At 42.2% G+C, this 23,348-nt stretch overlaps 2 protein-coding genes across 3 annotated transcripts in view; both read right to left on the minus strand.

The window, feature by feature from the left end:
- Positions 1-453: 453 nt before the first annotated feature.
- LOC108440018 (cytochrome P450 2B4-like) lies at positions 454-12,609 on the minus strand. Its single transcript, XM_017718715.1, has 11 exons — positions 12,518-12,609; positions 12,271-12,431; positions 8,644-9,091; positions 6,680-6,842; positions 6,395-6,547; positions 5,962-6,122; positions 2,808-2,981; positions 2,506-2,647; positions 2,156-2,343; positions 1,362-1,503; positions 454-822 (listed from the first exon to the last, which is right to left on the minus strand). The coding sequence occupies exons 3-11, from the start codon at positions 8,836-8,838 to the stop codon at positions 632-634; spliced, it is 1,509 nt and encodes a 502-aa protein (XP_017574204.1). The 5' UTR covers positions 8,839-9,091; positions 12,271-12,431; positions 12,518-12,609; the 3' UTR covers positions 454-631.
- Positions 12,610-17,388: 4,779 nt separating this feature from the next.
- The window catches only part of tut4 (terminal uridylyl transferase 4), a 35,903-nt gene continuing 29,943 nt past the window's right edge, over positions 17,389-23,348 (minus strand). The window contains exons 26-30 of one of the 2 annotated variants that reach the window (XM_037541440.1): positions 23,049-23,203; positions 22,617-22,720; positions 20,310-20,829; positions 19,257-19,409; positions 17,389-17,921 (exon numbers count right to left, since the gene is read on the minus strand). In XM_037541440.1, the coding sequence (XP_037397337.1) occupies positions 17,842-17,921; positions 19,257-19,409; positions 20,310-20,829; positions 22,617-22,720; positions 23,049-23,203 (1,012 nt within the window). In that variant the 3' untranslated portion in view covers positions 17,389-17,841. Of the gene's footprint in view, positions 17,922-19,256; positions 19,413-20,309; positions 20,830-22,616; positions 22,721-23,048; positions 23,204-23,348 lie in introns of both variants that reach the window. The other variant, XM_037541439.1, reaches the window with a different exon arrangement.

Raw genomic sequence — 23,348 nt, forward strand, 5'->3', positions numbered from 1 at the left:
ACAAGGCTCTGTTTTAGGACCTATATTATTCACAATATATATGCTACCATTAGGCACCATTATCAGTAAACACGGCATAAATTTCCACTGCTATGCCGATGACACTCAGTTATAGTATACATCAAGCAAACCGGATGATAAAATTAAACTTAACAAGATTGAGAACTGTGTAAAAGACATAAAAGACTGGATGTCATGTGTTTATACACAGAGACTAATTACAATCAAACAAGTGACAGGTGCAAAAACTTCCCTTAATAGCCATTTAAACCTTAATAACTGCTTAAACTTGTGTGTATATTACTGGGCCAAGCACAAAAGCGGTGTGTCAATTTTTGATCAGGGTCATTTGGATGATTTCAGGCATCATTAAGATTTAAAAGGGCACATGATAAATGGCTTCATGTACATAAAAGTAATAAGGCACATTTGACTTATTAAAAACAGCATACATTTTGAACTTTAAAATGCTTATGTTTAATGGATAAAAACAAATTACTGCACTTATTAATTTGGTATAAGATCATGAGTCCCAGGTATAGTATAAGTAAGAGCTTCATAATGAGCAAATGGAGTCCTCCAGATCTAATACAGAATGTTCACATGTAAAGCCGGACCATGTGGATGTGATTCAGTGGGTGGTCTCTCTGCTGAGACAGATTGTATTGAAGGGCAATGGAGAGCGGCTCACACCCACTACGCCTTTCATGTTGTACGGTGGAGCCCCAGGAGGCCATGAGAACTTTATCCGCTGGAGCAGAGAGGTGAAGAAGATGAAGAGCTCAGTTCTGGCCAGAGTCTCACCCAGACATGCTCTTGGGCCTGCAACACACACACACACACACACACACACACACACACACACACACACACACACACACACACTAAATCCTCAGTACCAGAGTGGGTAATCGTGAAAATGGGCTGGTAACATTTTGGGCTCATTGCTGTGCGCTAAAATCAGGCCTCCCTGGTGCAAGGAGAAATGAGTACCTTGCAAATATAAGAAAGCTCATGGTCACATATGGGAACCTGCATAATTTGTAGACTTTACATGTATTCTTTTAAATATTTTGTCAAATCTAGACTATTCGCTATTTGCATTTGCTGTTTTGACATTTAGTTTTCAATTGTTATCTCAAACCGGCGTTTTGACTTGTGTTCACACTTAAGCTTTTCCCATTTAATTAATTTTTAAAACAAAAAATTGGTGTTGGCTGATCTGCATCACCTAACTCTCAATCAGGAAGTGAGTCCCACTTCGACCACCCCCAGAGCTGATGACCACATACATTATTAATTATCAACTGACAACCTTTGTTGCACAAGGACCGACAAGTGGACATCAGCAGCAGACTCACCCAGAGAAAAGACCATAAAGTAGTCGTTTTTGCAAAACTGTCCCTTCTCATCCAGAAAGTTCTCTGGGTTGAACGTGTCCGGGTACTTCCAGTGCTCTTTGTCAGTCATGAAGGCCGTAAAGTTGGGCAAGACATTTGTTCCCTGCCATGACAAAAAGAAATAACCAAACAAATAGAAAAAGTCAAAACAAACAGGTTTATCTTTTGTATTTTTAATCATAATAAAAAAAGGAAAAGACTGATACACTGCCAGAGAATTTGTCGAATTTGCAATGCAACAAGAGGCATACAAGTGCAATGACATTCATTTAGGCTGAATAACCTAAATTCACATATTTTGGGATTCAAATCTCTTTTTAGTAACTGAAAACCTGTTTCTCAGGCCAACATTTCATGGTACTCTGCAGTGTCAAAGTTATTTGTTTGGTACCATAAAGATATTACATTTTGATACCCAGCTCAGATAATGAAATAAATCATTATTTTTAGTAGAACTGTGAACAGTGATCTGTACTTGAAGTGTGTAAAATGCTGTTTTGGCCTGCCCTAATTATTTTAATTTCCTAAAACTCGCATTAGTCACTTACAAAACGCAAAAAGTTATAACTAAAAGATACATAAAAACTGTAAAATATGTTGCATCAATATTTTGGTAGAACCTTTACTGGTGACCTCATTTCAGTGGTTCATCCAGTCATACTTGTACATGAATTCATGAACCCATCCGTGAAGTGTTCTATCCATTTAGGCTTTCATCCAGCCAATCTATAAGCCCTTTATTCCTCCTTCATTACCGCAGGTAGGTGGTATCCTTGTAGCTGTGTTGCTTTTGTGGTTTGGTGCAGCACGCCAAAAGGAATGATGTTACCATAGCGCTGAATTTCATGAACAGTAGCGCAAGTGTAGGGGAGCCTTGCACGGTCATCCATGCAGGGAGAACGGTCAAAACCCAGCACCCGAACGATCTCCTCATGACAGCGCTCTGACATGGTAAACCAGGGATATGAGGAAAGATGGGGGAAAAACAGGCAATACAAAAATGATGTTGCAGAAAATACAACAATAATAATGTGTTCTAACCAGTTAGATCACAGAACAGCATTAATTAAACCACAACTGGTGGACAAATTAAATACAGCAGTACCTTGCACGTCGGGGTGGCTCATCATGTAAACGAGGCCCCATCTGAGAGTATTTGCTGTGGTGTCTGTCCCAGCAGAGAAAAGGTCAGTGGTCGTCCTCATCATGTTCTCCACATGGAATGTAGAGTCTTCCTTCGACTCTTGCTGCTCAAAATGAGAAAAGACTTCTGTAATACAGTACCTACAAAAGGATACAGAAGGCTTCTAAACGTTCCTCTCTCTGCTCTAGCACACCTAATCCCGTGTCCCTCCACTCTCTACTGCTATCAAAACAAAGACCTTCTCCTGAAGCTTCACCCCTTACTTTGGTCATCTCGATCAGGTACGCATCAATGAAGTCCCGGGGATTGTCAGGGTCCAGAGTCTTCTTGTGCTCCTCCACAATTTCAAGGATAAATTTTCTTAAGGCACTGGCATTTTTCCACATCTCCTGGTGTGGCCCTGGAAAGTGCTTTATAAATGGGACCAAGTTGAAAATCTGGAGGAAAAAAAAAATAGAAAAATAGACATTTGCGATCTATTGCTTTCTATTCGTCCTGCCGCTTGTTTCAGCACTTCATTCTCACATTAGAATTTAGAATAACTATTTACATCCCAATCCTCTTTCTGAAGAGTCCTAATGCCTAGATACAGTTCTGTACAACATTTCACACTTTCCTTTCTTTGACCCTTGTCTCCATAAATAAATGGAAATACACCAACCTATCATTAGAATAGTTTAATGGATGTCTAAAGTTGTTCAATAACATGTCTTTTCAATTGTAGGAAGCGATTTTAAAGAAAAGAAACTAAATATGACAAGGACAGTACTAATGATACCCTTGATACCTGCTAATATTTTGTTACAGACCCTTTGGCAGGAATGACAGCCTCCACACATTTTTGGTAGTCATGTACAAGCTTCTTGGACCTGCCTGCTGGTAATGTTTTCCACACCTCCATTGCAAACTTTTCAAGCTCTTGGCACATTTGCAGGGTGTCCAGTTGCTGGCCAGTTTAAAACAGTCCACATCTAACTTTGCAACCATTCTATTGTGCTTTTAGGTGTGTGCTTTGCGTCTTTATCATGCTGACCCATGATCCTTGACCCAAACCTTGCTTCCTTACAATAGGTAGCACATTTCGCTCTTGGTAATCTTTTGATCCCGTTATTCCTTCAGTTTTGTTGAGGCCTCCAGTACCTGAGGCAGCAAAGCAGCCCCACAACATAATGGATCCACCACCATTGCCAAAGAGCTCTATTTTTGTTTTGTTTGTTCACAAAACATTAGCCCAGACGGACTGTGGTTTGTCTGGGTACATTTTAGCAAAGATCAGTTGTGCCTTCTTATGTCTTCCTTTCAGCAATAGAGTCCTCCATGGCCTGCATCCATGAAGTCCTTCTTGGTTTAGTGTGTGACGTACGCTGTGTGTTGAAATTATCACTCCAGATTGCTCCAGGTCTGCCTTTAGCTCTTTAGATGGTGCTTTTTCCATAGATTGCACCAACCTTCGAAGACTTTTCTCACTGATTTTCCTCTTTGACCCACATCTTAAGACGTTTATTGGTGACAAGAACCTCTTAATTACATTACCCACTGTCGAAACAGAGATGTCAAGGACTTGTCAAGGTAATGTCCTTGTTCCCTATACTATTCTTGTGTTGAGAGATAATATAACTTTGTGAAAAGCGATCAGAGAATTTAAAGTGGCCTTTTCAAACATTAAAGCCACCATTCACTGGTTAATTCAAGTCATGTGAGCCCTAATTTATCACAGGTGAATCTAATCCAGTCAAATTTGAGTGGAATTCTTCAAAAGGTCCCAATAATTTTGTCACGTCCATATTTCAGTTTTTATTTGTTTTGTAAGCTCAGTGACCCTTGACCTACATACACAGGTGAATCCAATTATGAGAAAGGGTTAAGATGGCCAGTTGCAAGTGTTTCTCCTCTTTGCATCTTCTCTGAAGAGTGGCAACATGGGAGCCTCAAAACAACTCTCAAATGACCTGAAAACAAAGAATGTTCAACATCATGGTTTAGGGGAAGGAGACAAAAAGCTATCTCAGAGATTTCAGCTGTCAGTTCCCACTGTGAGGAACGTAGTGAGGAAATGGACCACAGGCACAGTTCTAGTTAAGGCCCGAAGTGGCAGGCCAAGAAAAATCTCAGATTGGCAGAGGCGAAGGATGGTGAGAACAGCCATAGTCAACCCACAGACCAGCTCCAAAGACCTACAACATCATCTTGCTGCAGATGGTGTCACTGTGCATCGTTCAACTATTCAGCGCACTTTGCACAAGGAGAGGCTGTATGGGAGAGTAATGCACACGCCACAAACAGAGTCGCTTGAGGTATGCTAAAACACATTTGGACAAGCCAGCTTCATTTTGGAATAAGGTGCTGTGGACTGATGAAACTAAAATTGAGTTATTTGGACATAACAAGGGGCAGTGCATGGTGGAAAAAGAACACAGCATTCCAAAACAAACACTTGCTACCCTCAGGAAAATTTGGTGGCGGTTCCATCCTGCTGTGGGGCTGTGTGGCCAGTGCAGGTACTGGGAATCTTGTTAAAGTTCAGGGTCACATGGATTCCAGTCAATATCAGCAGATTCTTGAGAACAATGTTCAAGAATCAGTGACAAAGTTGAGGTTGTGCCGGGGCTGGATACTTCAACAAGACAACGACCCTGAACACTGCTCAAAATCTACCAAGGCATTCATGCAGAGGAACAAGTACAACGTTCTGGAATGGCCATCTCAGTCCCCAGACCTGAATATTACTGAAAATCTGTGGTGTGATTTAGAGCGGGCTGGCCATGCTCAGAAACCATCAAACCCGACTGAACTGGAGATGTTTTGTAAAGAAGAATGGTCCAAAATACCTTCATCCAGAATCCAGACTCTCATTGGAAGCTATAGGAAGCATTTAGAGGCTGTTATTTCTGCAAAAGGAGGATCTACTAAACATTGTAAATTTTTCTTTTGGGGTGCCCAAACTTATGCACCTGCCTAATTTTGTTTAAATAATTATTGCACGCTTTCTGTAAATCCTATAAACTTCATTTCACTTCTCAAATATCACTGTGTTTGTCGGCTATATGATATTTAACTGAAATTGCTGATCCGAACAACCAATGATTTATAAAGGCAAATCATGAAAATTATCAGGGGTGCCCAAACTTTTGCATACCACTGTATATATTATGCACGTAAAATTTGGGTGTGCCAATAATGGTGGCCAGAACTGTATATTGTTTGTTTCTTGAACTTTTCATATTAGGAACTTGTCTGGACACACGCTCCAAGATGAGGGATTTCTTAAATTGACAATGAGTATAAAACATTAGAAATAATTTTAGCGTAAGCATATGCCACGATTTTCGCCCTAGAAAGACATTAAAATGCCTAATATTCATTTAGCATGCTATCTGAAAATTAGATGATGATATCACCAGGAAAACTGGTAATTACCTGACCCAAATATGACCCAGCGAGCTGAATGTTTCTGTTCAGAATATCTAGCAGCGTAGCAAAGCTCCTGTTGTCATAATCGAAGCGGTCTCCAAAGATGATTGAGCAGATGATGTTGGAAACTGCATTCATAAGAAGGTGTTTGGGATAGAAAGCCTTTCCTTCAAAGAAATGGCATGAAAAGGTATTTGATAAGGATACAAAGATGTTATTTGTTTTGTTTACATATCACTACTATCAAATATGCATGTATTCATCAGACAAAAGATGTCCGTTCATATGAGCAACACTCCGGGTATCATATATGAACCAATGACCTACAATACACGATCAATTCTAGCACTTCTGCCCGTTAGTTTAGTTGTATATAAGATAAGGATAAACTGACAACAGAACTGTACTAAGATGGTATAGACAGTAACTCATCACCTACCTTCTAGTTTGAGCATCTCCTTGGTGAGGTATTGCGCCTCCTCAGTCACACGTTCCTCCACAGTTTTCTTCCCCAGACCAAAGTCACGCAGTGTGTGCAGAGCAAAGCGGCGCTGCTGCCTCCAAGAGTGACCATAATTGGCCATCACGATACCTGAGATGGCATTGAGAGGTAGTGAGAGAAAGATGAGTAGTATGGTTGTGAAAGAGGTAGGAGGAATTAAGAGTTTTAGACAAAATAGCAGTAGACGTAAATAAATGAGTTAATGAGAAATGCAAGACTAACCATAGCCTTGTCTGTTGACCCATTGCACAACTGGCACTGAGGGCCTCCCAGAAAAAACGTCACCATTCTGAACGAAGGCTTCCTTCAAAATCTGCATGCTATTCAGCAAGATAATCTGCTTTTTGGCCAGGTATACAGAGCAGATCTCACCATATTTTGGCATCTGGAGGATTACAAGATGTTTACTGTACCTACACCTTTGGGATGGAAAAGTATATGCTCTCAATGCAACAGCTCCCACTCTTGGATTCAGGCGTGTTTTTTGATTTACTTACCACGAGAATCTGAGTCAACCTTGTGCTGAAGACTTCAGTACAGTGCTCTAATGTACCTGATACATTACATCAACATTTTGATTTTAGAGTTTACATTTTGCAGATGCTCTTATTCAGAGTGCTTTATCTACTCAGACAATGTGTCCTTATCTAGTACAAATAGGTTAGAGTCCAAAAATATCACTGCACTAAGATACTAGCAAAAACAACAAACATTCCCAGGTACAAGGATACACACTACAGAATGTTTTAATGAGCGGTGACAAATACTTCACAAAGAGATTGGTATTCAGTCTGTGTTTGAAGATGGTAAGGAACTGAACCGTAGGTCAAGCTGAACCGTACCAGGATCAAGTTTTGATCATTGCCATCAAGTAAGGGAGGGCAGGTCTGTTTTTGACTTGGTAGCTAAGGGCCACTACATACAAAGCCAGTGCAGCAGTGGAGCGACATGGGTGAACTCTACAGAACAGAAGACAGCCCATTCTGATGGATTCTGGATCAGATACAATAGCCTGATGGCACACACAGGAATACCATCCAGGAGCGAGTTGCTGTAGTCAAGCCACTATATGACAAGAGATAGAACAAGCAACAAGCATGTAAAGGTGGTGACCGCAATGTTGGTCAGGATTCACAAGAGGGTCTTGTGCTTTACCATGGCTCTAAGTGAGAAAGAGAGGTAACTGGTTAAAGACAACAAATTCAATTCTTTTTGCATATGATGGAAGGAATAAAGGGAAGCAGGAGCAATGTTGATGTGATGGGAAGGGATGGTGCCCTAATGGAAGCACTGACCCCAGTGGTTCCGAAAGAGATCACACAGGCCATAGATTGGTTTCTCTGGACCCTCCCATCTGAGGAAAGAAGAGCTGTGAAGCCAAATAATCATGAAACACCCTGACATTTTGTGGAAGCCCTGGAAAATGACCACCCTAGTCATGGACACATGAGAACCTGAAGCCACTTCAAAAGGAACTTCTAGGGACCCTCAGTGATAGGTCAGGAGAGTGATCTGGGTGAGATGGGTCAGGGTGATTTTGTGGTGAAAAGCCAGGGTGAGCAGGGAGCAGAGCTATTCCAAGAATTCAATTATGGTTCTGTACATCAGCTTTATGTAAAGTCACTTAGCCAAGTGCTGTATGCAGCCATAGAACAAGAAACCATAGCTATGGAATGGGCATTAGAGTAACTATTGATGGGTAGTCCTTTCTCACTAAAATCGCATATTTGCAGTGGACTGGCAAATATTTTGCTTGCATAAGTCTTTGATTTCTGTCCATCCAAGACCTCCAGCGGTCACTGAGCCCTGCATGGTAGTGCAAATAGGCTTTCCTGGTGACCTGCCCTGAAATCAGGTTTGCCCAGTGGATTGGCTCATCATTAAAGGTAGGTGAGGGAGTGTGACAGAGGGCATGTGGCAAAGGGTGGGTAAAGTAATCTCCACAACAGCAGAAGAAAGGCAGCATTCACACATAAGGTATGGTAAACATGTAAAGTTGACATTGTTCATCGTCACGGAAGCTGTCTCAAAATTTCCAAGTAAGAAAGTCTTGCACTATACATCTTAGGAGCTTTGCAAACTTGGCACTAACCAGCATGTTCACATCATTTTCAATTATAAATTACAATATTTAAAGCTTAAAAACAAGAGGCATCAAGAAGATATGAGAGATCAAGGCAACTCACCAATCTGATGAAGGCCATTCGATCCTTCAATATCTGTGGCAGGTTACCCACAAAGGGAAGTGGTCTGGGTCCAGGAGGGCTGCGGCTCCTGATGGAGTTCAACCTAAAAATCTCCAACAGAAGCAGAAAGAACAGACCACCCAGCAGGCCCAAGCCTACTGACATCCAGTCCAAATATCTCAGCACAGACTCCATTCTAAGAGAAATGCAGGAGAGAACAGGCACTCACAACTTATATATATACAGAAAAACCAGGAGCAGGCGGGGAGGGAGATGAGGAGGGGAAGAACCATTTGTTTTGAAACTGGTCATTTACATACAATTGCATCACATTTGATATGGTCAGATGAGGAAAAAAAAACATTTTAAACTACCTGTTCAGAGGTCAAAGATCTCCAAGTCTAGCACAGCACTGCAGACAAAGTTCAGGCACACAAAACGTCCACAGCTGTTGCAACACAAAGAAACTGTTTGCAAACAGAAACTTGCAACTTAGTTGACTGATACCATAGGTCTCAAAAATAGAGGTACTAAAGTAGTTTGTGGATTGACCATGGCGGGGGGGGGGGGGGGGGGGGGGGGGGGTGGGGGGCGGGGAATCGATGTAGAATAATTATATTAGGTGGCAATTCTTTAAATATAGAATAGAATGCCTTTTATTGTCATTGTATAAAATGCAATGAAATTAAGAGAACTACTCCTCATCAGCGCAGATACAGACGGAAAAACTCACAGAAACAGATAAGTTTAGAAATAGTCTTCAAACCTTATGTGCTTATTTCAGTGTTACTGCTCTTAGAATTTAGTATATGTGGAATTTAGAGTTCTGATGGCCCAGGGAAAGAAACCACACTTAAATCTGTTTGGCTTTTAATGCACCTGAACTGTCTGGCAGACAGCAGGAGATTGAACAGTAAGTGACAAGGATGGTAAGGCGCCTTGATTATTTTCCTGGCTCTGCTGATGCACCAGGAACTGGAGATATCTTCCAGCAGAGGGCAGAGGGCAGCTGATGGTTTTCTGAGCAGTATTTATGACCTTCTGTAGGGTTCTCCTGCTACTAAGCAGCCAGCATACCACACTGTAATGCAGTATGTAAGCGCACTGTCTATCATGGAGTGGTAGAAGGCCACCAGCAGCTCATCCTCTAGATTGTTCCTTTGAAGTACTCATAGAAAGTGCAATCGCTGTTGGGCCTTTTTCACTACCACCATTGACCATTGTACATGGCGGGCCATTTCTATGGATATGACGACCAATCCACCTTCCAGGAAACTGTTCATCTAGGAATGCTCGGACCTGACACCCATAATGTGGTGGGTGCACCATCTTGCTGGAAAAACTCAGGGAACATACCAGCTTCCAAAGTGGATTAGTCGTTGTGGGCAAGTTCAGTGGCGCTCAAGGTCTCCCGATCTAACCCCTTAGACTTTTATCTTTGGGGTCATCTGAAGGCAATTGTGTATGCTGTGAAGATACGAGATGTGCAGCACCTGAAACTACAGATACTGGAAGCCTGTGCTAACATTTCTTCTGTGGTGTTACTCTCAGTGTGTGAAGAGTGGGAGAAGAGGGTTGCATTGACAATCCAACACAATGGGCAGCACTCTGAACACATTTTATAAGTGGTCAGAAACTCATGAAAGAATAAAGTTAGTTAATAAAACCAAGCACACCATTGTTTTTCTTGTGAAATTCTCAGCAAGTTTGATGTTTCACATGACCCTCTTCCCATTGAAAAACTAATGTGGCGCCCCCATTAACTACGATGCCAGACTACGCCACCCCTTGGTTTATGCCTGGAGCAAAGGGGAGCTCTGCAAGAAATTATGTCACAACACAGATCTTAAAAATATAAAAAGGACTTTATTAAATTGTTCACACTGTCAGTTTGGTATTAAAAGGAAATTCTCTTGACCAGGGCTTGCTCAGTTTTGGAGTGGGAAATCAGCTAGAGCTATTCTATTACACACGTGATTAAATTCCCATCAACCTAATCAAAGAAAATCTCAACACAGCAATCACACTATATTGCACTGCAATCAGGTCACATTAGTGAACACCACAAGACTCCCAGCTCCAATTGATTCCCAGCTTCGTAGACAGCAAGCCCTGATACTAAACTAAATAAAATAGATGAGTAGACCCTTGTACTTCCAGCTCCCCAGTTAGGCTACCAAAATACTACTTATGAGGAAGCCCACGTTTGCATACTCACAATTAAGTGTTAAAAACCTAAAACATTTCACAGCAGCATCAGAGGAGGTCTACAAATAAGATCATAAAAATACAAACCTCGGGAATAAAACCAGCATCAAAAATAAAACACCAGTAAAAAGAAAGAAAGTAAAAGTTAAAAAAAAAAAAGAAGCAAAGAAAAACACAAAGAAAAGCAACAAAGAAAAGCGGCAAAGCAAAGCAACAAAGAAAAGAAAACGGAAAAGAAAAGCGGGTAAGAAAAGCAGGCAGCAACCCAGTTGCCGTATCGATCGTTCTTCCAGAGTCTAACGAGATGGATCAGGCTCAAGGGACAGGGTTCACATCTGTAGGCCAAAATTGTATAAACACGTGTTAATATACAACATTACCTCCTTTCTTCCACCCTGCTAGACTCCGCTAAACCCTTCCACTAATCACAGTGTACAATGCCATAAGGGGTTAGCAACAATAGCTTAACCGCTATAAGTGACTAACAGTAAAGACTAACGGTACTGAAATGCTCAAACTGAAAGACTAGAAGTAGTTAGCAGCGGATACTAAACATTTAGAAGTAGTTAGCCGCGGATACTAAACATTTAGAAGTAGTTAACCGCAGATACTAAACATTTAGAAGTAGTTAGCCGCGGATACTAAACATTTAGAAGTAGTTAGCCGCGGATACTAAACATTTAGAAGTAGTTAGCCGCGGATACTAAACATTTAGAAGTAGTTAGCCGCGGATACTAAACATTTAGAAGTAGTTAACCGCGGATACTAAACATTTAGAAGTAGTTAGCCGCGGATACTAAACATTTAGAAGTAGTTAGCCGCGGATACTAAACATTTAGAAGTAGTTAGCCGCGGATACTAAACATTTAGAAGTAGTTAGCCGCGGATACTAAACATTTAGAAGTAGTTAACCGCGGATACTAAACATTTAGAAGTAGTTAGCCGCGGATACTAAACATTTAGAAGTAGTTAGCCGCGGATACTAAACATTTAGAAGTAGTTAACCGCGGATACTAAACATTTAGAAGTAGTTAGCCGCGGATACTAAACATTTAGAAGTAGTTAACCGCAGATACTAAACATTTAGAAGTAGTTAGCCGCGGATACTAAACATTTAGAAGTAGTTAGCCGCGGATACTAAACATTTAGAAGTAGTTAGCCGCGGATACTAAACATTTAGAAGTAGTTAGCCGCGGATACTAAACATTTAGAAGTAATTAGCCGCGGATACTAAACATTTAGAAGTAGTTAGCCGCGGATACTAAACATTTAGAAGTAGTTAGCAGCTAAAAACATAAATGCTACCGATAGCAGCTGGAAAACTACGCCAATAATAATCGCCAGAGGGCGAAAGGTAGCCAACAGCGGAAGCTAGCAGCTGTGTTCAAAGTCCGCGATATAAAAGAAAGGAAAACTCACCTGCGCTTAAAACAGCAACCAGAGTCAAGCGGGGGCGAGACGTTTAGGACGACGCGGACAGCGACGCTCTTCGCTGCCCGCTACACATCCACCACGGCCGCAGCAGCGCACCTCCGCTCAGCTCGGCTCCCAACGACACCACCAGTAACCAAGGCACCTCACTAAATGAGCAAAACAGGCCACTTGACTGCTGGCTCTAGTTTTCCACAATACATCGCAAAAATGTACAACTAGACGGACAACGTACCTTAAAACCACGGTCTCTTAATCAAGCCAGCTGCCACCAAACGCTACGCTAAAGTTGGATCCATGGTTCACACCCATCTTGAAAAGTTTTCCCCCTCCCATAAACTAATGTGCCACGAACAGGAAGTTCATATCACCAACCATTCCCATTTTATTTGGGTGTATCCATATAAATGGCCCACCCTGTATAATAGCAGACCAGCAGAGGTTCTCTGTGATGTATGTTCCCAGGAAATTTAAGGTGGAAACCCTCTCCATACAGTCCCCTCTGACGTAGAGTGGGGCCAGACCCACTATGTGCTTTCAAAAGTCAATAACAATTTCTTTGGTTTTACTACTGTTTAGCATCAAGTTGCTCACAGAACACCACTCTGACAGCTTCTGTGCCTCATCTCTGTAGACTGACTGCTCTCCTCCGGTAATGAGTCCAACCACAGTAGTGTCCTCTGCAGATTTAATAAGTAGTGGAATGGATGGGAGTGCAGTCAGAGGTGTACAGAACATAGAGAAGTTTAAGTGACCCTTATTAATTTCACCTTCGCATTTAACCATCCATGCAGTGAACCACACACACACTAGGGGACAGTAAGCAAACTTGCCCGGAGCTGTGGGCTGCCCTATCTGCAGCACCCGTGGAGCAGATGGGGGTTACCTTGCGGTCATAGGGTCAGTACCCGAACCTCCAGCCCACAGTGGAGAGCCAGTGCTAATCATGAGCATGGAGGAGGAGTGGGGGCCAATTCTTACTGTCTGTGGGTGATTTGTGAGAAAATCCTTTATCCAGGCACAAATGAGAGGGAGAAGGCCTGAGACAGAGAGCAGTATATCTGCAGCAATGGTACTGAAGGCAGAGCTGTTATCCTAGTTCCTTGGGTTTTCCAAACAACTCAATGCAGTATGGAGTGCTGTAGCAATGGCTTCCTCTGTAGATCTTTTTGCTCTATATGCAAACTCATGTGGATCGAAGTTTGGAGGAAGGCCAGCTTTGATGTAATGTGAAATTAGCCTTTCAACTCATTTCATAACTACCAATGCCAATGCAATTGGGCTGCAGTCATTTAGACTGTTGATGGCTGGCTATTTTGGGACAGGGATGATAGTAGCCAACTTCAGACAAACTGGGATGGTGGCTTGTGTTAGGGAAAGGTTGAACATTTTAGTAAAGACTCCTGATAACTGGTCACCACAAGCTTTAAGTACGCTGTCAAGTACACCATCAGGTCCAGCAGCTTTCCTTGGATTCACTGACTTACCCACCTTACTTGATGTTCTTGAAGAGCAAGCTTCAAGAACTTCAAGAACAAGCTTGAAGAGCAAGGTGGCTATAGATCAATGGAGGAGATGTAACTGGGCGAGGCCTCTTTGTCTCAAAGCGAGCAAAGAAATGGTTCAATTCCTCTGCTAGTTGAGATATCTGTGCTGACTGGCCTTTGTGTTTGGCAAGTTGCTGTAGTCCCTGCCACACCTGCTGTGGATTATTGTGTGAAAGATGGTCTTCAACATTTCTCTTGTAGGCAACTTTTTCAGCTTAATTACCTCTCTTAAGTCTGTACTTGCACTGCTATACAGGGCCATTCCCTGTCCTGAAGGCATTATTATGGAGTGAAGTGACTATTCAGGAGTGAATGTACTTAGTCATGCAGAGTTTTTGATTGGGATGGACTTGGATGCATTTATTGACCCTTACAGTATCAGTTAAGTCCTTAATGTAAAACATTACATCCTCTGCAAAGCCTGATAAGGCTGGTTTTTCAAATATATTCCATACTATGTTTACAAAGATGCCTTGCAGCTGAGAAAGTGCAGGCCAAGTTTTAATAATTGTTGTTAACTGGCATAGTTGCTCTCCTAATGGGTGTATATGCAGGGTTAAGGAGCAGTGAGAGAAGGTCTGACAGACCTAGATGTGGAAGAAACACTGCTCTATATGCATGTTACATGCATTAAGTTAGAGCAAACGAGATCAAGTGTGCTTTCCCTCCTGGTGGGACACTGTACATACTGTGTGAATTTGGGAAGCACTGGCCTTAAGCACACCTGACGGAAACCCCCAGAAATGATATGAACGCTCTCAGGATGATCCTGTTATTTATGGTCTCATACAGATAAGCCAGAACTACGTTAACATTGGCATCTAGTCATATATGAACAGCTGCAATCATCACTGCTCTTAACTCTTTAGGCACGAAGAAGGGCCTGCATATGACAATCGTTGCTTCCAGGTCAGAAAAGCATTAGACGTATGCAGTCTTACTGTTTGTACACCAGTCGTTACGCACATATACACACAATCCTCCTCGCTCTGCTCTTACCAGATTTACAGTGGGCAAGTTTGCCCGTGAGAGACCGAAACTAGACGAGAGATTGACGATTTGCCCGTGAGAGACCGAAACTAGACGAGAGACTGAAACCGTGCGAGAGTTTATTTATCTGAAGGGTGCATCATGCTGACATAGTTCTGTCTTTTCTAGGTTTCCTGAGAACAAAGTCCAGTGGTGATGTGATTTCGCACCCTCAGCTGACTCATTTCATTGTGAACTAAGGCTTGTGTGCTGCTTCTCTGCCTGCATGGAAAACCAACCCCTGATGTTCGAGCTAATAGTTCTTGTAGCTGCTTCCACAGGCAGTTTGGAACTATTTAATGAGTGTTACTGAAGACTCGTGGTCCCACTACTGTCCGCTGCTGTTGCTCCTAGATGAGCAAACTTGTTAGAAAGGTAGAATTCTGTGACAGTGCCATACAAAGTCACTGACCTCCTCAGTAGGACACTCTTTATTGCCAAGGTTTGTCTGTTTGCACTGTTGTGCAAATAATTTTTAGCAACCTGTTAGCAACGCATGAGGCTGACATAGCCAACCATGTAGTGCACGCAATTGTGCATTAGTAACAAATCCATGAAAGCGAACTCCACATTTATAGAACCTTAACAGTTGGGAAGGAAGGAAAGCAAAGATGGACTTGGACTTGACACCTGTGGGACACCGCAGGAAACTGTCTTTTTGAGATGGAACAAAAGTGTTTTCCTGTTTGAGTGCTAACCCAGGGATTGCTACCGGATGCTCCCAGAAAGTATCATTTCATTTAGTGATGGGCCGATCCACATTTTTTCAGTTCTGATGCGATTCCGAAACAACTGCTGGCACCAACACGGATTCTGAAACGAGCTCTTTTCACTTTAATATTATCATTATTGCTGGTATTGTGCTTAAAGGTTGTGGTTCATTTTCCACACTGCACTATGTAGTTCTTATGTTTTAGAGTTCACCCAGTTTACCGTGAGACCTGAGAGACACGCTGGGTTCACTTTGGAGATCCTAATACCAGCTGTGAAGCGCTTGGCTTTAGCATCTGCACCGGTAACTGTGATGACGCTTGGTTGTACAGTTCAGGTATAGTAGAAATGAAATGTATTTTCTGGATGGCAGATCATACCTGGGCTCCAAGTTCTCCAACAGGGAGCTAAATCCGAAATTTTCCACTAAAAGTTCAGCAACTTCTCTTTACACAAAAGTAGCTCTCTTATTTTTGGTGTTTCCAGATTAAAATATAACCAACAGCTAACGTTATTTGCTCCCCGAGTGACAGACTGAAGTTGCTGTGGGTTCATGGTAATCATCTGGATCAGTGATGTGTTAGGGTCATGTTACGGTGGGTCCATGGTCCAGCGCAAGATTGATAAGTGGATCGGCCCTGTCCATCTGTGTTAATTACTGAGTGGAGCGGTCCCATCTCCAATTTAGTTCAGAGGTGCCCAATCATATCTGCAAAGGGCCAGTGTAGTTGCAGGTTTTCATTATAAAATAGCAGGAGCACTGCTGAGTTTCCAAAGGATCATCATTCTCTCATCATTCAACTATGGCAGAGCCAGTTTATGAGGAGCCTGGCTGCTTCCTATTCCCCCCGTTACATCAAAAACAGGAATACTGAACAGCAGAGGGCACCCACGAGGGAGTCCTCAAAGAACGGGAGTGAATGGAGCTCAATGGCTTAAAACGAAGTTAAAAATAGTTTCTAATCACTGAGCCAGAACTTTAATTTCATTTTAGAAAGTAGAAGGATGTGTTTCACAAAAAACCACACAACAGAAATCTTTCCTTTTTACTACACCAAACGGTTTTTGGGTAGTAGGATGCAAGCTTTACTGCTAGCCAAGCAAAGCAGCTCACTGGCTGTAGTTTTAAACTCCTATAACTCGAGTTTAAAAGCTCTTATAGTGTTACAGAATAGTTTTTATATCTATATCTATATAATGAAAGCCTGAAACCACAGCTGCGCCCTGCAGACCGGACTAATCGAGTCAGTTCATAAGTGAGAAGACAAAATGAAGGAGGTTACATTTCAAACACAAATAACACTGAGATTCTGATTCACTTGCATGTAAAACTTGCCTCATGTGCATTCTGATGAGCAGAGGTACATTATCGAGGGACAATCAAAGGCGAGTATCTCAGTAGTCTTTTCTAGATGCATAAACAATCACCAATAGATGCAGGACATCCAAGACGCAAAGAGCTGGGATGACAAAATTTGTTCTTTGTTGTCACTGAAATGAAATCAAGTTGGAAATAAATATAAATGGACAAAAATGAAACTCCAGTACAGCACTTTACACAATTAATGTTGCAACAAAGGTTAGTACATGCGGACAACAGTCATGGCCTCCGAACTTGTATGCTACTATTACCATTACGATTTCTAGTGCTATGACCATGTGTAGTTTTATTTAAAGAAAACAAACAAACCACAAAAAATAATAACAATAACCTAAAAAGTAAGCTAAACAAAAACAACCAAGACATCAGCGTGTTGGTTTGCTTTTTCTTTATTTTATTTTTTTTTTTTAGTTTTTTTCATTTTTGGTCTTTTCTTGATTTTTTTATGCTTTTTTAATGTTTTTTTTTTTTCTTGTTTACTGAAGAGAGGGTGTTTTTTTTTTGGCACTACATAATTATGGGGTGGTATGCTGTTTTTCTTAAAACAAATTCCTATCCAAAGCCTTTGTCCTTATGCAAGCAAAATATGAATACACCAATAAAAATAAAGAGGATCGCTTTAAATCCTTGCTTTACACAACAAATAAAAACACTTTTTTTTGGACCCCTCCAAAAATGGGGGTATTAAAATATTTGACATTTCTTATCACAAATCAATGTGATGAGACAAAAAATATAACGTAAAAACTGTACAAAAAAATGATAAAATTCATTTTAAAAAGTCTTGAGACCAAATGATGCAAAGTTAGACTGAATCCTTTTTCTTTTTTTTCTTTCTTTCTTCTTTCAATAAGGACCTTGGGCGTTGGATCAAAAAGAAAGTATCAGAACTCATTTTTTCTGCTGAACGTAGCTAAGATTGACGTGCCGGCCAGGCGGAAGAAGGGGGAAGTGTTGGTTTGCCACTGCGCCTGCAAGAAAACAAAAGCAGTTCTACATTAGTCGTAACACAGTAGTAAGATAAGAATTCTATTAATGCATTTTCCTGTTGCTAAGACTGTGACTGTAGCCCTACATGAATACAGTACCTAAATGAAAGGTGCCGCTGACAGATGCACTGCAGTGCCATGAATCTGCTCATCACTGAAGCACATCTAATCTGAAATGTCATTTACAAGCAACACACAGTACAACCGATGCAACGGACAATACCTTCATTAGACGCCACTGGGCAGCGCTTGCAGTTATGAATCTATGAATAACCTGCAAAACTATCAAAAGCATAATAAAGAGCTCCAGCTCCTCTCCAAACAAGATGAAACTTAGCGGTACAAGTGAGAGACGCTACAGTGGCGGAGGAGTTGGAACATGCAGCCACTGCTGCCCTCCACGGACACTGGTAGCCACTGTAGCCACCTTGCTTTTATATTCACCCTGCAATCATGTGATTGTATGTCCACATACGTATGTTTTGAAGTGTCTCGCTTTAGGGCCAGGGTCTCAAAGGACCAAATTCATAGTCTGTCCCGTACTATTTATCTTTAAAATCTCCAATACTGATTTCCTGTGGATTAATAGTCATCTGGCCGGAAGGCCATGCTTTACCCACCACACAGTGGGCCGGTTACCCAACATTAGCTGCATTAAAATCTGCTTATGACCATTCAAACTAAAACTTGAAGAATGAGAAATATTATATATTTTTATTTATTTATTTACATTTATCACTATCTATATCTCTCTATAGCGCTGCTGTCGGAACAAAACCTCGTATCTCCATTTTTGTCATTTTTTTTAGTTCATGTCATAATAGAATATAGAATAACTTTAAAATCAATAGAGTTATCAAACCAATCTACTGAGAACACAAACACAAATATTGAGAACCAAAAATGTATTAAACATTTATTGTTATTTATTGCTAATACATAAACATGTATTGTTGCTATTAATATTATTTGTATGACTACTTATAATAGCAGTTGTGCTTTGTGGTTGCAGAGGAACGGCAAATAAACTTTGACCAAGATGTGCCTAAATGATGCACACTAAATACACACAGGCTTTTATAGAGAAGATTAAAGAAATGACAATTAAAAAAAAAAAAAAAAAAGGGTGGGGCCTTGCCCCTGCTTTAGGGTCAAATTGGGGGCAAAAAAAACAAATTTAAAGTGATTAATCAGGATTAATGACTTAAATCATTTCACTGCCCTGAATTAATAATACTAATAAATAATAATAGTATTATTCTTTGTAAGGACCCTCGTTCTCATAAGCACCATACGCCCCCGTCCCCCCATGCGTACCCTGTGAGATGAAGGGCTTGCCGGGCTGCTGCAGGTAGGTCTGGGGCATGCGGTACGGCCAGGAGGGCGAGAGAGAGAACGAACCAGCACCGCTGCTGTGCTCCCATGAGCGCCCCGGCTGAGCTACTCCAGCAAACGCAGCCTGGAAACCTGCTTCTGAGAGACACGCAGACAGAAAGAAAAGCACAGGAGTTTCATGACTTCCTTACCAGTAGAGTTAAAGGATTTATAAACCTACAAGAATCGTGTGAAACAAACACAGCATGAATCCGTCTTTAAATACTGTATCGCATTACAAACATTAGAATAAACACAAACAAATATAAATAAATACCATCTAATGCTTCGTTTATCTCATCCGTCCTTCATTAAACGTAATCAGGTCCATGTGATACCAACACAGAACTCAGGAACCAAAACCTGCGTTCTTCTAACCAACAACTTCAATGAAAACAGCAACGTTTTGTTACTTTTGATTGTGTTTGAGCTTATTTGTACTTATTTTTCTGATATATAGGGTTAAAAGTGGATGATCGGTCATGACATTAAAACAAAAAGCACCCTGTTTGGCTAAAAATCAATCTAGGAGCAAAAGTTATTTTAGTGCAACATACAGTAAAAGTGAAAAGTTGACAAACACCAGAGAGACAGCTTGGAGGGGAAAAAACCCCAGAAGAGAGTTGACCAGTTCACCACAACAGAGCTGGGTAATGTTTTAGTGATGAGAAAGTGTGTCCAGTGTAAACCCCCCCCATGCAGAACAAGCTCAGTGTAATGTTTTTACCCTCTAAAACCTTTTTCTGTGACACTCACCTGAATTCACAGCACACCTGCACTCTCAACACACACACACACACACACACACACACACACTAGACTTTGATGAGTTTTACTCTGGAAAATTTCGGATTATTTATCAGTGCGAGATAAAATGTTAGTCAAACTTTCACGGCGCCAATAAAACGAGATATTAAAACACTACGGGTTAAAAAACAGTTCAAAAGGCCATCACTCTCACTCAGTGCTCCCCCATATCTGTGTGTGTTTGTGTACCTGCTTTCCCCACCGTGCCGTTAGCCACCAGAGCCCCTGGGTTGAGGTGATGATTGTGCCAGTGATGCCCCCCGTCCCGGGCTGGCCCTCCGACGCTGCCTCCCCGCCCCGCTGGCTGGGCAAAGATGATGCTGGGGTCATTTAAGTTAACAGTGGTGCTAACAGCCTGCTGCCCCGCCCCTGCGTTCCCTTTGCCCTTGCGCATGGGGACCCCTGTGGAGGCACCGTGCAGGGGCCAGGAACCGGGGGCCAGCGGGTTGGGGGCGGGCTGAGCGTGGGACTGCAGCAGACCCAGGGCAGGGTGGAACTGGCCTGGGTGTGAGGTGGGGAAACCGAAGACTGAGAGCTGCACCTGCTGCTGAGGAGGAGGAGGGAGGGGCTGCGGGGGTTTGGACGGAGTAGCGGAGGAAGTGGAGCCGGAGGAGGAAGGCTTGGCGCTCTGAGATGACTGAGGAGACACAGAGGACTGAGAGAACGAAGACGGCTGGGGGGAGTACGGAGGGGTCTGACGAGTATCAGACTGGGTGGGGAGAGAAAGAGAAAACATTTCTAACTTAACTGACCAGAACAAACAACCGCAGATGTGAAATACATCACAGCATTTTTCAAATACATCACCGTTTATTAAGGCTTAACGAGTCCACGCTTTCCATAGTACTTCTACTCTGTGCTACAACAACGTCCTATAAAACTTGCATTGCCCGTTTCCATCCGGTATAAATGACACCAAATGGAACGTAACACGAATAAACTAGTAAGGTATTAAGATTAAGTGACTTATTAGTCTCACAACAGGGAAATTTCACCTTCTCACTTAACCCATCCGTGCAGTGAAACACCACATACACATTAATGAACGCACACACACTGGTGGGCAGTGAGCACACTTGCCCGGAGCGGTGGGCAGCCCTATCCACAGTGCCCAGGGAGCAGTTGCGGTCAGGTGCCTTACTCAAGGGCACTTCAGTCATGTACTGTCGGCCCAGGGGATCAAACCGGCGACCCTCCGGTCACAGGGCTGGTTCCCTACTAAGTATACAGTAAATAGAAGATACGGTAAAAGTGCTGGGACATTGTAAATCATTGGAAAACTTGAATGAAGTTCTTTAAGTCACTTCATGTTTAACAAAATGTATAGATAAAAATACTTTTAGCCCCACATCAGACTGAGGGTAGACGAAGAAGTCCGATCACACTGCACTGTACAGCTACTGTAAGGCTCAGCAGTGGAAATAAAGTCTCAGGCTGCCTTTCTTAAAACGGTGTCAGTGAGCTGTGTTTACTGACGGGATCACGAACTCAGAGGTCTGTAAAGAAAGTGTCAGCTCAAACGATTACGATCTGAAACTCACCTCACAGACACAGACACCAAAAAAGTAACAGGCCCAAAAAAGAAAAGGCCCAATCCCATTTCTTCTTTTTACCCCATAAACCCTTGGAACGGAGTTACAAGGGGTAGTGGTTGAAGTCTTGTCCTACAAAATGGGACCCTCAAAATAATAATAATAAAAAAAATAAATAAAACAAGCAAATATTGTTTTATTAACAGCTACTAGCGGTGCTCTGTAGGCGAGCCGCCCCCACGTCAGTGACAGGAGAGAAGGGAAAAGTTCAGCAACCTCAATGGGGTAACGTGTTTTCAAAGAGGGGGCATAAGGCAATTATTTATCATCGACCACCACTAATTCTTTGGTGATACAAAGCTGAGAGCTCACGACTGAGCTGAGCGGAGAGCTTCGTATCTGAGGGCTTTGCTAAGGGCTAAGTGATGGGGGCAAGGGGTGAAATGGGATTGGGTCTCGGACAAGACTCGGACAGGTCCCGGACAAGTCTCGGACGAAATACTTTTTGGGGCCACCATACATCCCAATTACATCTACCTTAAAAAGGCGGTTCTTCTGCGATTACATGTAGAACCATGACTACTCCAAGAACCATATGGAAGCACAAACGAGTCTTTTTATAAATAAATGGGTTGTCTCTATAACGAAGAACCTGATGTACATGATTCTTTGAATAAGCTTTTAAAAATGGCTCTACATGGGCACCAAATAAGGTTCGGCTATTGTTACAAGTCAGAGAACCTTTTTTGTACCTATAGGGCACGACCGATATATCAGTTAGCAGGTAATCAGTTGGTCAGTTGGTATTGATGTTTTTCATATTGGTTGAGCCTTAATTCCCACTTTCTGGAGAAACTGCACTTGGTGCTACCACAATTTCCATAGGTACACATCTCCAAAACTGATCACAGGTCTGCACACCTACTCTAACGTTTCATGAACACGGGGAAGTTTTGGTTCTTACACATTCGGAGGGCTGCCTGGTCCTGCCGGGCCGGTCCTGGGACACCCCACTCTGAGGAATTGGGATGGCCTGAGAGCTCACCATGGTGCGAACCATCTGAGGAACTGGAACAAGAGATACGTGGTCATTCAAAGTTCACCTGGTTGACTCATGAATGCCTCTCACAGCATTCGCTAATCTCAAGCTATACAGCACATGACGAGCATCATTTAACTCTAAAGTAATGACCATGTTATAACGTACTTTAAACGTTTCCTCTTCAGCTTTTTATTTCATTTTTAGTTCGTCTACGGCAAACAGTTAGAAAATAAACTCGAGCCCACTATTCTGTACCTGGAAAACATCCCAACCCTGGCTTGATACTTTGTCTGAACCCATTATACGCTGGTCAGGTAGCAGAGCTCTTGATTCCCTCAATGTGAGTATGTGTACCTGGTGCAGGTGCTCCTCTCTGGCGGAGGTGTCTGTAGTCGGGACAGTCTCTGCGGACATGACCCATATCACCACACTGGAAACAGCGCCTCTCTCTGGGCTCTCTGTCCTCCTCCCGAACGTCCTCATCCTTATCGTTCTCCTTCTTCTTCATTCTGCATGCGCATAAGAGCCATTATTACTCAGACAGGTGATACAATAACAGCTCAGCAAAGGATGGAAAGTTCTCTCTCTCTCTCTCACACACACACACACACACACATAGAAGAGGATTGCGATTTTGATATAAAAGCGATTGAA

The sequence above is a fragment of the Pygocentrus nattereri genome, chromosome 9, assembly GCF_015220715.1.
Source record: "Pygocentrus nattereri isolate fPygNat1 chromosome 9, fPygNat1.pri, whole genome shotgun sequence".
In the NCBI taxonomy this organism is placed as follows: domain Eukaryota; kingdom Metazoa; phylum Chordata; class Actinopteri; order Characiformes; family Serrasalmidae; genus Pygocentrus; species Pygocentrus nattereri.